General features: G+C 36.3%; 1 protein-coding gene across 6 annotated transcripts in view; it reads right to left on the reverse strand.

Annotated features, from left to right (window-relative positions):
• Window positions 1-18,129, reverse strand: part of GRM8 (glutamate metabotropic receptor 8) — a 326,496-nt gene that overhangs the window by 242,746 nt on the left and 65,621 nt on the right. For all 6 annotated transcript variants that reach the window (XM_032106709.1, XM_032106708.1, XM_032106712.1 and 3 more), the window contains one exon: window positions 16,906-17,122. In XM_032106709.1, coding sequence (XP_031962600.1) covers window positions 16,906-17,122 — 217 coding nt within the window. The remainder of the gene's footprint in view (window positions 1-16,905; window positions 17,123-18,129) is intronic.

Here is an 18,129-nt window from a genome sequence, read left to right on the forward strand (position 1 = left end):
GATCTTCCAGATTTTGGGTGTCTCCTTTGCCACAGGTAATCCTGGAAATACAACTCCTGTTTGATGAAACTAAGAGCTGCTAAATTAACAAAGGACTGACTACCGATGTGATTCTTGGTTTTAGTGGAAATCCTTTTTAAACGGCAACTATTTTCAAGGCATGCTGTGAGAAAATAAATAGGTTTGTAGGTTCATATTCTTGCATTTTATTTTCTTCCAAATAAGGTACTGAATTTACAGATATTGTTTTTCTGTTTGTATATCTGAGATTGGGGATCTAAGCCTGCACATCTGCTACACTCAATCTTAGAGATTCCAAATTAAAAGGCCCCACTTGAACTAATTTCCCCAAATAATTTTTAGGTTTTGCACCTTCTGTGAGTGGGCATGTTTACCCTACAGGTAAAGGCACCCTCCTAGACAGGTAGGCTCTGGTTGCAGTCAGCCTGGGAAGGTCATTCACGCATCTCCAAAAATCAGCATCCACTGTTGCTAGAGTAACCTCACAGATGACCACAGCATCAAATGATGTAAATCAAACTCCTGATCACAGCCACTGTTTCAGACTTCTCTCAGGATTTTTGAAGTGTTGAGGACATGGCATGCTTGCAACCAGAAGCCTCAAGCAGGAACTTTCAAAGGAATGAATTTGGATATCTAAGAGTTAAGTTGGAAAAAAACAAAGGCTGGAAGGCCATCTGGAGCTCTGACTTCATGTCATACTACAGAATTAATTATCTATTATTCACCCTTAATTCTTCTTTCTCATCAAGCAACTGCATCTCGTTTTCCCTTTTCCTCCCCTTTCTTAATCTGAAAGGCTATCATGAGCAAGTTATGAGAAGTTAAAGCTTTTTTCCCCACCACAAAGATCCTGTGGTAGCATATAGCATCTGTAATGCTTTCATTTCACCTAGTACTCTGCCATCAGCTTTGGTACTTTGATCTCTGACTCTACTTTTATACCAACACCACTCATTCAACTACTCACTGCCACCACAAATGTGTACATACACATACCCTAAGTTCTGCAACTCAATACAATCAATGTAACAAAACCTGAAAAAGCAGGAACCACTCCATTATTGGAAAAAACAGCACAGGATGTTGCATCTGAAACTAAATCAAAAGTAACTATTTTCTGGCAACTAGTTTAATGTATTAAAATAGTGCAAGTCCACAAGATACCTTTACTTCCTTTCTTTCCATAAGTCTGAAATGGACAAATACCAGGTTTGTTTCTGCCTTCCAAAACTTGTTTTACTTCAATAACTATGTTCCTCTTGATGCATAACATCGATCAAAAATCAAGAGATTACACCTAATATTAAATTTTATAATGAATTTATATTAAATTCAAAAGAGAGAGGAATATATGCCATTTTGGCATTTTTTGTCATATCCATTATCTTATTCTTACAGATTCAGTGGTATTAGGATTACTTTAATACAAAAATTACCGGCTCTTGCCCTCCATCCCCTCACACTGCCTCTGTGATAGAATGATTGCTTTATATTTTTCTTATCTGGTTAGCAGTGAACAACGATTTCAGTAAGAACAAAATGTTGATGGAGCAAATTAATTGGAGAAGGGCTGAGGCTAATCTTGGTATCTCATCATGCTATCTTTTAGTGGTGTCAGGCTTATTTCAATTGCTTAATTGTCTAAAATCTATTTATTCACGTTTTCAGAAAGGAATGAATTAGAACGGTGGGAAACTCACTCACTGTAGAAGCAAAGAATAAATAATGTTGGGTAAGCAAAAGCAACAGCACTGTGAAAACTCTCTCCCCATGTTCTCAACTGCACATGGCATAGTCTGCCAAATGGTGAATCATGAAGATCTCGTAACACTGGGGTACCTCTCCTTTGGGGACAGCAAAGGAGCTTTTGCACAAATAACTAAGATTTGAGCTCAGTTTCACAGGTGAATATTTGGTATTGCATTAATATTTTTATTGTTTTGGGGTTTTTTTTAATTAATTAACCAAATTCAAAAAAAGCAGTCACATCTGATATGCCCTATAATCCATAAAAACCACTGCTTCAACAGCAAACTTTTCTAATTGAAACCGTGATTTAGTATGAAACACACTCTCCAGGCTAAAAGGCCCCACATTTTTAATTGGATTGGAAAATCATATCTCAGAACTAAAAAAAATATTTGTGGAAGTATTTCATTTCTGTTATTTAAGACAGAGTGAGGTAGAGCATACAGATTTTGTGCACCATCAAAAGAAACATTTACTCAAGACTTGTGTTTCATTTGAATAAATCCATATAACTGTGCAGGTGGCCCCAGCCACTCTTTCTCCTGAGAAGAACTCAGACAACCAGCTGTGTTGGTCAGCAACCCAGCAGTCATGGTGAGAACCCATCATTCCCCTGTTCTGTCTTTTGCATGTTTTCCCCTGATTGGTTAATATTTTCTCCTCCCTGTTTCATGTATGAAATTATGTATCTTCATTTTCTGTCTTTAATATGTATTAGTTCTAGAAAGTTCTTTGTTCCTCGACGCCCCATTGGATCCTTCCCTGAGTCCTTCCTATGTGTTGTTCCCATTGGTTCCCTTCCTGTCAACCCCACCTGCTTGTCTCTATCCCATTGGCTGAGATCCCTTTCCCCACCTATTCTGTACCCAGTATAAGATCCCTGGACCCTCCCCCCAATTGGCCTCTTTGTCCCTGTCATTTCACAGGAATAAACCTGTGTGGAACACATACGGAGAGTCCCCTCTCTTTTCTTCTTTGCCTTCGCCTGTGTTCCTGCAGAACAGCGACAGAAGGATGCAGCCCCTTTGGGTGAGGAGCTCTGCCCCGTTTTCATTGTGTGCTGGGCACTGAGTGCCGCCTTCCAGAGGGGTTTCAGCGTTGACCTCCGGGCTTCTTTGTGTCAGCATGCGAGGGGTAAAACCCCCTTCTGCCCGCTCCCAGTGGCTGCAAACCCCTCCAAATCCACTTAAAATGGAATAAAATTACAGAGTCATCAATCAGAATACCATCCTAAAGAAGTGATAAATTGCTTGAGAAGAAAGGATGATTTGATGGGGCAGATGGAACCCAAACTCAACTTTCAAGCTTTGAGCATGTACAACTGTTCTGCCCCTGAGCCTGAGCAAATCCTAAGACCAAGAGATTGTGCGAAAGCATCATCTGGGTTGCTGAGTCAGATTCCACTCTGTTTCAAGCAAATGCGTTGAACAGTCCTTTTTATAAACTGCTCAGGTCCACTCTTGAAACTTGCTTTGTTTTCCTTACCTTCCGTGGATAAATTAAACCAAACTGGGCAGAATTCAGGGGCTTACTTCCCTGTTCAGCAATACATTACACTGCCTAGAATATCACTTCCTAACAAAACATAGCTATATTTTGTTAAGCACTTTATTAGACTGAACATAATGTGAACTCAAAGCTGATAACAGATAACAGAGGATATCCACTAAGCATTTTTTCTCTTTGTTTATATTTTTTCTTTCCCTTCTTTCATTTTCCGTTTGCCCTGTTTTCTTCTGTGTAAACTCTGTAATTGGACTAGGGGGAAAAGGCATTTGAACACGATGCATTTTACCATTTAAGCCTGTACATAATCTTTTTCTTACACAAGGTTTTCTATGCCTGTATAACAACTGAAATAACAAATGAGCAGAATGAGTTATTTAGAAGGAAAGAGAAAGTGACTCTCTAGCCAGTACAGAAGTCCTTGAATGCCTTTCACCATTCCTCCTGAGAGGCACCTGAGGTGTAGGTAGCCCAGAGGGGCTTGTGACAAGCTTTCAGTGCCTGTGGCAAGTGTACATATGGGAACTGATGCTCTTCCATCACTAACACGTTTCCTGAACATATCCAAATATCCTCTTCCAAAAACCTGTCTCCTTTGAAATTGTTTATCACAGAAAGACAAAGAAAGATAACTCCAGTTAAATTGACCTTACTTAATGAAACTTACAATTTCATGGACATTATTGTGAAAACTGGCCATTACCATTGCTTTCTCTTTGAAAAGTCGTTCTACATCTCAACTGAACATTTGTCATCACTTGAAATCCTCCTCTCCCCAGCCAACCTTGTGTTTAGACTCTACCAAGGTCCACATAGGAAGAAAAGCATCCTCAAATCTCCAGGGCTTTAAAAGCCTCTGTACAGTCATCACTGCCAATTCATGTACATCTGATTAATATCAAAACAATTAAGAGATTTAACAATGAAATGTGCATTAACTACAGTTAAAAGTCCATGACTAAGTATGTAAAAACTTACACCATCAATACCATTCCATAGGTTACTTTTCAATATTAAACCAAATTCTTCTTACATAACTGGAGGAAAAGGAAAAAAAACCCACATATTTTGCATGCATTTTAGCAACAGAAAGAATATCTTCAGGTTGGCTCTAACATTTAATTTCTGTGAAAGGGGCATTATAGTTTACAAAACTAATGATTCTGTGAAAAAAATTAAAAACATTAACTAATTAAAATATTTTAATAAAATATTATTAATATTTCTACCTCCTGAATAAGCTTTGAAATTATTTAATCCATAAAATACCATAATATAATGGAATTAATTATGAGGTTTGGCAATTCTTATAAATTGAGCAGCATGATTATCTGCACGCCGTTAAGTGTATTAGCATTTTAGGTAGAATACTTACAATTGTATATCTGAATTTACTAACCATAGCAAATGTTGTAATGCATCTCACAGCAAATCCAATATGCCAGCAGAATGTATGACAATGCACGTGGCAGAGCGCACACAGACCTTCTGCCTTCATCTGGCTCACCTCTGAACAGAGCAGCAAAAAGGGGCTCAGTTTGTGCTTTATTCTCCTGATCCATGGGAACTCTGCAAAGTCACCAAGGACCTGGGCCAGCTCTGATGAGTTATACAGCCTCCATCCTACCATGAAAGCAGGGTTTCATGGTACTCGTACCAAACTTCAGCTTAAACTTTTATGAAATGAAGGTTGCTTATTTCCTGGGACTGCTCAACACCATTCTCTCTCATCCTTCTGGGGCCTGAGATGTTCCAGGATTTGCATGCTGTATTAAGGGAAGTAGTCCATGCAGAAGATAAATAGACACCCACTCACCCTCAAAATAAAGCAAAATAGGTAAAAAGGAAAATAGGAATCCCTACAAAAAAAAAAAAAAGAACTTCACCACAAGTTTTGTTCAGACTTTTTGTTCCCATTTTTAAAAGAAAACAGATCTGGACTTGGCACTCCTGAAAACAGGTGTGGTTGATCTTACTTCAGAGAGCATTAATGTTGTCAGGGTTAATAACATCATACAAATCTCATAGATCAATTAATGACAGTTAAACATTTCCAGCATAAATGTTTGTAGGAATCATTGAGGCATTGAGATATTTTTTTCTTAGCCCTCCCTCCCTCTCTCCCAAAACATCAACAAATTTCACAGATGCATGCATTTCAATGGATTCAGTCTTCAATTTTGAAATCTACAACCTCCTTGTTCTGGTGTTTTCAAGGGGGTTGAAATTTTGTTCCTCTCTATGACAACCCAATCACAGCACTTTGGCAAGCAGCCCAAGGAGATGACTTATGAAGGCATATGAGGGGCAGTCTGCCTTCCTGTATGCTACCGAAGAGTGTGCTCTGGATGAAGGTGGCAGGGAAGTTTTGGGATGCATACACATCCACAGTCACAGCAACACAGGGATTTATCTCTATGACACCTCTGCTACTCAAGGGTATTGTTTTGTAACTCATTGTCTTGATTAATTTTCTAGTCAAAATATCCTGCTTTTATGAACAATATTAAAGAGACACTGGCATTTTTGTTAGATGTCAGCATTTTAAACAATTAGTTCTCTTTCATTTTCTTCTAAAAAGCGATGAAAAGTCACTAGTCATTATGTATCTAAGAAAGAAGAGGAATAAACAACACTATTTTCATCATACAAAACTCTGTCCTTGAGAGGACCCAAGAAACAGTTTGTTTTCCAGCAAGAGAAAAAAAAATCTTTTTTCATAAGCTGTGAGATTTCAAAATATGCATATTTCTTCCATCCCATTTTAAAGTGGTGGTATCACAGCTTGCAATTTGCATAAAAATTATGCATTTATAACAGAAAAAAATCTCTGAAGGAGTCTTTCCAAATATTAGTGAGGCATATACATATGCCTGTTCTTTCTAAAACCAATAAGAGCAATTCTTTGAAATATTATTTTTTGAACAGAATTCTCTGGAACTCCATGGACAGTTCAGTAGGTAATAGAATTGAGGGAATGACTTGTATCTGAAGGGCTACCCCAGTCTGGACATCCAAGAGACAGCTGTTACTACTAAGCTACCCCACTGCAAGTTTAATAGCAAACGCGCACTTACTGTGACTCAGGGCACAATATGGCTCCCTGCCCTTCAACAACAGAAAGGAAGTAAGTAAAATGAAGACAAGAATATCTCTTTGACATTTATAATCAGGCATTATTTGCTTTTAATCTTGCAAGAATACTGTCAGCATTGTAACATTCAACTCAGTCAACCCTTCTACATCATTCAGATGAGCAAAGCTCAAGAATCTTGTATTAGCATGGCATATTAAAAATAGCACCCAGTGACAACACAAACTGTTGTTTCCCAAGCAGGCTGTGGATACTTCTGTATTGAGGATAAGGGGAAGAAAACAGTAGAACAAGTAGGGAAAGTCATAAAGAAGTAAAATGAGAAATGAAAATCCCGCTGGTAAGGCCCTGCACATGTTGAAATTTACTATAATATAAAGGAAGAAAGATAGTGGGCTCCACTATCCTCTATCTCTCCTACTATCATCTACCTACTATTGAGATATATCACAGTACAGTAAATAAAAATGTGCATAAAGTCACATATATGTTGCATAAACATAGAATGATGAACAGCTGTTTTCTCTCTTTGCTTTCTCTTCAGAGAAAAAAAACCCCACTGTCTGCTTTAACAGTTTACCAGGTGTCCATAGGACTGCCTAGTAAAGTAAACCATAGAACATGCACATACATTTATTAACAAAATTTACCCTATGGAAGGTAGGAAAGATAATTACTGGGTATCATTAATCTTTATGATTTTTTTTTTCTGATAGATATTACCATTCAGACAAAAATGTTGAAAAATCTTGAAAACATAGTCTCGGTTGCATTTGCAATTAGTTTTTGCATTTATTTTTTTCTTTTTAATATCATGATGCCTAATTGCAAAGCGATCAGATGAAACATTCATTTTCTATTTCATTTTATAGATTTCAAAAATAAAATTATACTGAAATCTGAACAAAATATGCTTCAGCTGTAATACAGAAGTTTGTACAAAAATCATAATGCAATTTCCCTCTGTCTCAATTACTAAACTATAAGTTGTCAACAGTTCTGAAGAGAAATTCCAAGTTTCATTTAGTGCTAATCTAATACTTGAAAGACCATGGGCTATGTGAGTCATTGGCTTCATATGCAGCTGGATGATAACAAGAATTCAACCTAGCTAAGTTACTAACCTTCGCTCTCAAACTACCAGTACCACTGGCTCAGTAGCAGATATGAGCCAGTGATATCAGGAGGGGCATACAGTTACACAAGATATATTTACAAGGTAAGTTCAAATCTCTCTGCATTCTGCTCTTAGTACTTAGATAGCATGCAACAGTAGTTACTACTATAACTGATATATCAGCTTTGCATATAGAATATTAACATTCATAATAGAGTTTTTAGAAGACTTTTGGATGAATAGTTAGAAACTGGGGAGTGGGGCGAGAGAAGGGACTCCCAAGAATCAAAAACAATGAGTAGAAGGAATAAAAAGAAACAGTCAAAATTCAGCACTGGAAAAGGCTAATAAACATGTACTCTAGAAATGTCTACTTGGGTTTGATCTGCATAGCACAATTCTCTTCAAAAGGAGAGGGAGTGTGTTGAATAGAAAGATTGGAAATGTTGAAAATGCTATAAAATTATTTGAAATAAACAAGAGCAGGGAGAAGAGACAGTATTCGCAAAGATAGATAAACAAGTATGTCATAGAAAAATATTGACTATTGACAAATACAGTGGAGAACAGGCTGGCAGAAATACCTGGAATTGTTCACACACATTATTGAGTTCTAAATCAGCTATAGCCATTTGTTAATAAACTTTGAGTGTCAAAACAGATTGCTTTTGGAAATAATTTGCTTGATACCCAGCAGCCAACAGAAAAAGCTTACAATTTGTCAGGACGCATAAAGATTGGGGCTGAGAATAAAAATGAGATTACAGTGATACCACATAAATCAACAGTAAAGCTTTACTTGGAGTGTTCAGTCATGGCTACACAGCTTAACAGAGATATAAATGAAATAAAGGATCCAGAAAGTGACAACAGAAACCATTAAACTGCAATTACTTCATATCTTCTAGCCCAGAGTTAAGTAAGAAGGCACATTATAAAGGAGGTTAACTGGATTCTCCTGCATACTATTTGCAGCATCCAAACAAGAGAATATTTAATGAGTAATGTTAAAATGGTAACAGAAAGAAATTATAGCAGATACAAATTTTCATGCTTCAGGAAAACTAAGTATCAACCACTAAACACCTGGGATTACAGAACACTCCTTGGATAAGTATTTCTGCCAGTGACTAAGTAAGATTTTGGTGTCTTTCTGTTCCGTGTTGAGGCCACCACTGGAGACAAGATATTGACTCGCAGTGTCTGACTCAGTCTGACAGTTACAGTGCTTCATTGTTTTAATTGCAGCCACAGATCACAAAAGAGCTGATACTAAGAGTATATTGTTAATATCGATCATTATTGTGATAATTGTGTGAGGCATTGCTCACACCATTTTTAAAAATTACAGTTCTCCAGGTAGAAAGCAAAGCCTTCTAAAAAAATGCTAAATATTTAAAACTAATAGGAACCATTTCAAGACAAAAAGACATAGACAAATGAAATTTTCTCAGAAAACTCAAGAGCCTCAACAATTTGTCTTTATCAGGTGTACCTTCTTAACATGAATGAGACTATGGATTCTAGACCACTGAAGACCCTGAGATTGGCTCAGCTGGTGAGAGCACAATGCTAACTACGCCAAGGTTGTGTGGGTTCAATCCCTGCATGGGCCATTCACCTAAGAAATGGATTTGATGATCCCTGTGGGTCCCTTCCAACTCAGAATATTCTGTGATATCAGAAACAGTTCTTCCTGACAGGAGCATAACCAAGATTATAATTCAAATGCTGGGAACCCTTTGACATGTTAACAAAAGAATCGTAAATACAGCCCAAGTCCACGTCACCACGGTCCTTCCTGTCACTTTTATTCACAGTGCCCTTAAATACAGGCTTTCCTTACAAAAGCCTGTGCATGCCAGGAAAGCAAAATGTTGTGTTGGCAAAGTTCACTCACACAGGCTCTGATCAAGGCTATGCCGTAGTCTGCCTGTTTGATCCCTGATTCATTCACACCACTACAATACAGAAGGTGCTTGGCTGAATCTTGTGTGAAAACAAGCTTTCTGCAGAAGTGACAATAACAGAAGTCTATATAAAAAAAAATAAAGGACAGAGGAACTCAATTATTGATAAAGGAGGGGAAAAATCTCACTGATGGCAAAATCCATAAAGCTTCTGGAACTTATTTTTAACAGACTTTTAATTTTTTTTAAACAATTAAGCACAACCACATAAGCTGTCAGTTTTTTTCCAATAGCTGTCCTCTGCCTTTCACCACAAAAAAATCATAATACAAAAACAAAGCATGGGTAGCTTTACTCAGACCACAAATCCTATTGGGTGTCCTTGATGATTATCCTTCTACTATCCACTTTACAAATACATTTCCTTAACACAAGAAAATCCACTGCTATTGAGTTAAAATCCACTTCCTGTTAATGGGACTGTGTGAAATTTGGTCATAAACAACTAGAATGACTACATTTTGGTTTAGACATTTCCTAACTTTGCTTTCGCATGAGTTTTTTAATTATGTGTGAATTGTTTGCTCTGGGACTCCTTCTAGCAAAAGAGAGTCACAGAATCTGTGAGGAGCTACAGGCTCAATGGTAATACATACCAATACACAGAACAGAAACACTTGAGAAATTCTATTCCTGTCATCTCAATGATCAGATGACACATTAAACCCTATATATTTATCTTCCTTTGTATTTCAGAAATTTTAATAACAGTTTATATGGCCAGAAAAGATCCTTTATAATCATAGATGTCTCAAGCACAGTATAGGCTACAGTTTAAGCAATGATTTCAAAATTTGGCCTTTCCTTTTAGAAAGATCTCACCTAACGATTTAAACCTCAAATAAATATACCAGTGTCCCTTAGTACTTTTAAGATGCCTTTTCACATCTAATATTAAAAAGCACACCTTACATCTTACTTGAAATGGTTTCCCTAAAACTACTGACTTCAGTTTATAGATACTAAGACTTTCCAGTTTGCAAAGAGTTAAGTGCTCCTCATTTGAAAAAAGAGTTTTCTTCATGAAAAAGCTTGTTCATTATGGTCATAACACACTGTATTTCAACAAAAATATTTTTGTTGAATCTAATTTTTAATCTAACAAGTCTGTTTTCTTAAAATTAGCATAATCACATTTATAATTTTGTTTGTGTTTATACATTTTAAAAATTGAATTAGATATCATGACTGAGTTAAGAGGTTTGAAATGGCTACCAACAAGCCATTGTAATAAAAACACTGCTGAAATAAACTTTCCTGGACATCTTTATTATTCTTTGAATTTGTGTTCACAACCAATGCAAACATCTGGTGTTCACACAAAGCAAAAAGAAAAAGGTCCTACTACAGAGACTTCTGTAGTACTTACAGTACTGTAGCTAGTGAGCTTCCTATAGGACATTCTAAAAGTGCCTTAACTAATTAACTGAAGAAAAAGCCCCTCAAGAGCTATTAAAGTCTCTCTTCCTACAAGTACTGGAGGGTCAGAGAGCATACCCAGAAAGTATGCTTACTGCTCCTAGATATCTCCCTAAAACTATAGAGAAAAAAAATAATTATAGCTAAAGATTATCACATTGATTAGCACCACTGAGAGAAATTAAAATAGTCTTTCATTTTAAATCCCTAGAAATTATACTGTTCTTTATCAGGTACTAATTGGTACAAATATTAAAAACTGCTGGAATAATTTTCAAGCTTTTGCAATATTAATACACCTACCATCTGATTTTGTAATTTTTCAACATTACTTTGAAGCTCCTGTAGCCAATTATATAGTGTTATTATTAATTACAGCTTGCAGCTTGAAATACAGTGCTATCAATGGAGTTTTATCTGCATAAATATGAAAATAAAACTTAAAATTGAATTAAACTGTTTACCCTTAGTGAGGGTATGTTAGAATATTATTAGTAGTAAAAATTAATTTGTTATGCCTGAAAACAGCCTATAAAGCAGAAATATCTCTGGGGAAAAGATTACATTTCATGTATTGTATTTCTTTCATCTCCATGTTGCAAGATTTTTTAATCTTCTATTAAACACTATCTTGGGGCTGGGGGAGAAGTCCATTAATCTTACTTAACAAAATACAGAAAGCTGTAGCTTTATATCAAATATATACAGAGATTACTGCAGGAAATGTGAATTAATCTTAACAGCAATACATCTTATTTCTAAATTATCAATGTCTAAGTGGAAAGGAAATGTTACACCCCTTAAGTTTTATTTTCCTGCTCAAACCTCCCTCCCCAATTCCCAATAGACTTCCACTTCCTCCATAGAAATTTTGAAGTCCAAAAGTTGTTAAAGGTAATTCTGCCTCTCTGGAGACATTCAAGACCCACCTGGACATATTCCTCTGTAACCTGCCCTGGGCGACCCTGCCTTGGAAGGGCGTTGGACTAGATGATCCTCAGAATCACTTTTAACCCTAACTATTCTGTGATTCTTCTGTGAAGAAGAAATCCAATAATTTGGAGAAAAGCAGAGGTACAATGCACAACTGTATACACACTAAAAGAACTGACAAGAGACAAACACGGTTGAAGAACTATGTCAAAGAAATGTCACACACCATTCCTGATGTAAACAAAATATAGCTACCCATGTTGAAGTCTAAAACAAATAAAGCTACTGTAGCATTCACTCAGCACATGCATTCACTATCATTATTATATAGTTTTCATTGTCACTGTAATGATAAAATGTTATGAAAGATCACAAAGTAACTGTAGTCTGTCCTCAGAAAAATGCTATTAACTGCAATGTCCCAGTATAAAAGGAGTAGGTAAAACTACAGAATGTTTTTCCTAAAAACATGTATTCAAGGTCACACCCTGATATTAAGTGAATCATTCTCTTCCAGGATAAAGCAGTCATGACGCTGTTATTTTGACCAGTCAAAAATTTAAAAAATGCTCTTTGATTAAATGCTCTTTGCTGTCTTTACACCTCTGGCAAGACATGCAAAATCAACTTACAAGTGAAAACGGGCAAGCAGCGCTGAAGTTTCTCACTTGTTCTTAATGATCAGCTCTGTTACCTGCCTTTATCATTTTTGCTTCCTCTTCTAAGAGTGTCGTGTTTCACTGCCAGTACCTGTCAGCAGTTGACCAATAGTGGAGAATAAAATCTGTTGTGTAGCGTTTCATATCTTATTTGTAGATTTGTTACATTTTCCAGTACAAACATCGCACTAACTGAGCAAGTATTTTGTACACAAAGAGATTTGTCTGAATCAAATGCTTTTGTATTCTGGAAAATAAAAAAAAGGAAAAGCATCTGATGATTTTCTCTCTAATGGTAAATTCATTTGGTTTCTAATAACAGGGGGAATGAACCTTTAAAAGAAAGTTGGACTAGAAACTTTCCAACATTTCTTTGGTCAAAGATAATGAACAGTAAGTAAACTGAAGACTAATATTTAGCATGACAGTTTAATGAGGACTTGGTAAAATGTGCTTCCTTTTTTTCCCCATTTTAGTTTGTATCAGTGAATCAAGTTTCAGTTTAATGCTTAAACTCTTAAGCAATTAGTATGAATTTATTCGTTTGGTCAATGTACCAAAATGATTTGATCATGATGTCAAAATGATTACAATGGTATCATTAACTTTTTAATGGGAGTAGAAAATGCTATAAATTTAATCATTGTCTTCAAACAATGCATGGATGAATGAGTTGGAATAATCTCCTTCCAATCGTTGTCATGTAAAATATTTAATTTCCAGCTCTGCTTTGTCCCAGACAGGATCTTGGTCATTAAAATGAGAGCAGATTTTGATATGTAATATATTTGGTGACATGTCAGGGTGGCACCACTTTGACCTTTTCAGTATTCCACATTTCATTTGGCAGCCTGTTTCTTCCTTTTGCTTCTGTTACTGATCAAGAAATAAAAGTAGAACAGAGAGCCAATCAAACTAGAAATTAGAGGCAAAGAGTCAAAATTACATTAAAATATAAGTTCATGAAATTAATCTCTATTTTAAAAATATGTAAAACCATAGCCCTTTTTCAACTCTCAACTTTAAAAAACAATACAAATAATAAACAAAAAAATCAAGTTTTCCTATTTATATTTTCATGTCTGCTATCTCATGTCCTCTCATACAATAAATTTTTTTCAGAAGTGAATATATCAATATTTTTCACATCCTTTCCTCAATTTTTTTTGATTTTCATTATGCTGATCTTCACATTCATTTTGCTTCAAGTTGTTGGCTACTTATCTTAAGCAGGACACAAAGTACTCAGCAAGGAATTGAGCTGTCCTGTACATTTGTGTGCCAGGTGCACAAGAGGCATAGTGTCCTAATTAGGTTCTCTTAACGCACAGTTTATTAACACAGAGCTGGTAAGTTTTGTTGTTGTGTGCAGTCTTATACCATGTGATGATTTCTATAGACTCTATAGTCTCAGGCCTCATAGTTAGATGCTATTCAGTTTCCATTTTGAAAGCATTTCCAGCCCTGTGGCTCAGATGAAAAGCATGAGGGCAGTGGATAATGGGATCAGGCTGGAAGGGACATCAAAAAATCATTCCAGCCCCGAGCAAGAGCTAAGTACACTTACATAATCACTGGGCAGGTGTTTGTCTAATGCATTTTCCCAGATCCTTATCAATGGAGGTTCCAAAATGTCCCTAAGCAAGCTGGTATAATACTTAACCTCTCAAACATTAAAAGGGGCTTTCTCCAAATCTAGACAGAATCATGCTACAGATTAATTCCATTACTTCTGTTTACATACACTGTATGTTGATGAACAAGTGGTCCTCTACCTTTCTGCAAGAGCCTATTTGAAAACATTCTTTTCTATCACCTTCTCTTCTTAGTCAACTCTTCCTCAGGCTAACTAAGCCCCCCCTGCTCAGTTGCTTCGCACAGTCCACATTTTCAATATTTGTCTTTGTTCTTGCTTGCTTGAGGAGTTTCCCCTTTTCTGAAGTGAGGGACAAAATCTGTACTGAGTCAAAATGATGTTCCACAGCTGACAGACAAATTGGAGGATTACTCAAATTATTTTACAGATGGTATGTCCATCTGCGCATTCCATTAAAACATGAGGAATATAGGTTACAATTTACTATCATCCTTGCATCATTTTTTTAAACAGTATTTTCTGACCAGTCTGTCTGAATTCCCCATTGTACAGATCCTTCTTGCAGAAGCCAAATGTCTTCTGGTGTCTCAAATTTGTCCTTTTCCGGACACTGTTTTCACAATTGGACTCAAAGGATTTCTCTAGGTGCTCTCCTAGTCCTAGTCTTAGTCCTTCTGCCCTTAAAGTAACCTCCAGATTTTACAGTAATCTTTGTTCCAAGTCCATCTGGGTTAAACATGAAAACATTGGCTACTACCTGATGCAGTTTAAACAACTGCCAAATACCACACAACATACTCTTTCATTTAAACAGAAATAATTGCTTATTGCTTTCTGAGCAAAATTTTCTAAATAGGGCTGCGTCCAGCCTATTTACACCTAGATCACTGTAGAATACTGTGGAGAATACTGCATGTGAAAATTGAGATAACACTACAAAATTTGAGAGGTGTGACACATCAAATGCTTTTTCTCCAGCTATAACCTGTTATCCTGTCAAAGAAAATTATTAGATGGATTTGATACTGCTTGTTCTTGACAATTCTGCATGGGTTATCAATCATGTCCCTGTGGTTACATATGATTTACCTGATTGTTTACTTGAACATTTTTCTAGGAAATAAAAATTACTTGTCTGTGCTGCCTCTGCTTTCCTTCTTCAGAACCATTGGAGTCCCTGATACCCACAATAGTTGGTAAGTTGCTGGGAGCACAGAGGTTGACAAAAATCAGGTGTTCTAGTAGAAAACATAAATCATAAGCAGGAAAAAAAAAATCAAACCACAAATCACTAATTATTATGCTTCTTGGTGTTACACAGATTTTGTAATATTTAGGACACCTATTCATGATTTTAACTGCTTTGAATTCACAATTCTGTTAATAATGTTTATTTATGCTATTAATGTTAATTATTTATCAAATTACAATGGTGGGTTTTTTTCCAGGATCAATGAAGATCCAACTGACACAAACTCAAGTAACTGTGATTATAATTACAGTTTTTGCTTGCACCCATCTGAAGTTCTCTCATACTCCTGGAAATGGGAAACAGTAAAAGGTCCTGTATTTTATTTTTTTGCTTTCCTAACTCAGAACTAGCCATGTTGCAGATGGTTTCAAGAAAAAATGATTTTTCAGCCAATGAATCAGTGATTGTCTGGGGAAGCCAATCTATTTTCAATAGATGAACCATCTCTTTTAGATATGAATTGTGAAAGAATTTTCCATGCCTTTCCTAACTCCAGATCAAAGCAATGTACAGTAGACATCTTTGGCTCTCCCATGAATTCACCTAGGAGCTGACAGCAATGACCAGAAGCTAGAAAAAGAATATTTATCAGTTAAATGATTGAGCATATTACATACACTGATTCCCTAATGTTGAGAATGGCTGTAGTTTCATTCTACAGGCAGGTTCTTACAAGTAATCACTTACTTTTATGGTTCAAGCATAAGTACCTGAAACACATGTGTTCCTTCCCATATGATAGATGCTCTTTATATTCACATGCAGTTAGTGAAAGTGGGAGACATTACCATATTTTGTCACCCAAGCTGATTCAAAAGAGCTGGAGTTTATATGTACATGCCCTGGAAGTCAAATCTAGTAGATTAACCCAGGCTTTCTCAGGAAGGACATGAAGATTGTTTGCGGGGGCAGTTGTATGTCATTTAACACTGTACTGGGTCAAAGACCAATTCCACCCTCTTTCAAACTTCCTGATACTCATCATCTTATTCCTTGGTGTCCAAAACCTACAGTTCCTGAGAAACAGCCATTTTTGTCAAGCCAGAAAAAACTATGAAAGTGTGAAAAAAAATTTTTCAAGATCAAAGGGACTTAAATATACTTCTCATAATGGCTGTATTTGTACAGCACATTTTATTGTAGAGGAAAAATGACAAGGTTATGTCTTTTACTTCAGAGTGGAGGGGTTTTGTTGTTTTTAAAATTCATCAAAATTAAAACCTCTAGGTTTATCCATGCTGGAACAGGAAAAAAGCTCTCACCGGACTATAATTTTCCTAAGATAAATCAAAAATTGCATTTCCTCAAATCTGGCTGTAGTTCAGCAGATGGTTGCTTTTTGCCCCTAACTCATCAAGGAGGCTGCCCTTTCCAAAAGGGTCAAGAGATATACATTTTCTGCCTCTTTTCTTAAATTGCTGCTAGAATCATCACCTTGGCAGACATGCAAGAAGCAAAATCACCCCCTTGAGTCCAGGTAACACGTCCACGGTGTTCTGATCACACTGCATACACCTAAGCAGAACTGAGCGATGCTCTGCAACTCAGCAGCTCTAAATACCAGACCTGATAAACACACACTCACCAATTTCTCTGGAGATCTGGGTGAACGCCTCCACACCGCTCTCTCCATAGTTGCCTTCGGAAGCCAGCGTTGAGACATAATTCCACCCAAGGGCCGTCACGATGTCAACCATGGCCTGTGCCTGGTAGGAGTCTGGCGGGACCACTCGAGAGAAGTAGTCATACCTGGTGTTATCGCTCAGTTCTGGAGCTGTAGATGCATAGCTGATTTGAGGTATCTGCAAACAGAATGACAAGTCATGCAAGCCAATCTAATAACATTTTACAGTATTTACTTGTACGTTTGAAATGCCTGTAATAGGTTATACACGGGCATTGTGCAGAACCAAATATCTTGTTTTAATTAAATCAGCTGATCAGAAAGCATCTCAGGTTTCGTATAATGTCAGTCAAGCTTTATTGTGTAACACTCTCACCAAGAAATAATGCATTCAGCCTTGCTCCAGATGTCATGATTGTTGACATGTAAATGTAACAACTTCTTTTTTCATTCTGGCTCTAATATAAACAAGTGAAGTAAAAAAATAGGGGGGAAAGAAAAAGGAAGAATTCTTACCATAACGACAGAAAATGAAAAGTTCAGTTATGATGACTGTGATTCTTGAAATTTGACTAGGAAAATGTGGCCTATTTCCATTTTTTAATTTTATTTATGTATATGAATATGTGTGCTCCCATCTTATAACTATTTTTCAAGCTTTCTCTGTCATAGGTTTTTCATTTTCCAGTTTTAATAGTGCATTGTGTGCGATTTAAGAACGTGAAGGCTATGTCTTAATTAGCAAAAGCTATCTGATGAAAAAAAACCACACCTAAAAAAATTACCTGTCTTTGATATTCATATAGAGAAGGAGAAAGGTTACAAGGATGGTAAATTTCATAGAAAACACCTCAATATTCTTAGTAGGAAAAAACCTAAATAACTGAAACACATTTTAAAATACATTATTATTCTCTTAGGAAAAAAAAAGAAGGGTGGTTTTCTGTTAACTCTTATATAGGTGGTTCAGCAATGTCCAGAAGAGACATTGCAAGCAATACTTACTTATTTGGAAGAATATTTTAGTGCAAGAAAATTTAATTAACATTTATGCTAACATTAAAGGAGAATTATTTTCTTATTTAAAATGGTAAAACTGATGAAATAGTCATTAGCTTGAAACAAAAAGATACGCCAAATACTGCATTGCATTGTGATCTGTATTAATAATAGGTGCTTAATTCA

Source organism: Corvus moneduloides, chromosome 4, assembly GCF_009650955.1.
Source record: "Corvus moneduloides isolate bCorMon1 chromosome 4, bCorMon1.pri, whole genome shotgun sequence".
Classification (NCBI taxonomy): domain Eukaryota; kingdom Metazoa; phylum Chordata; class Aves; order Passeriformes; family Corvidae; genus Corvus; species Corvus moneduloides.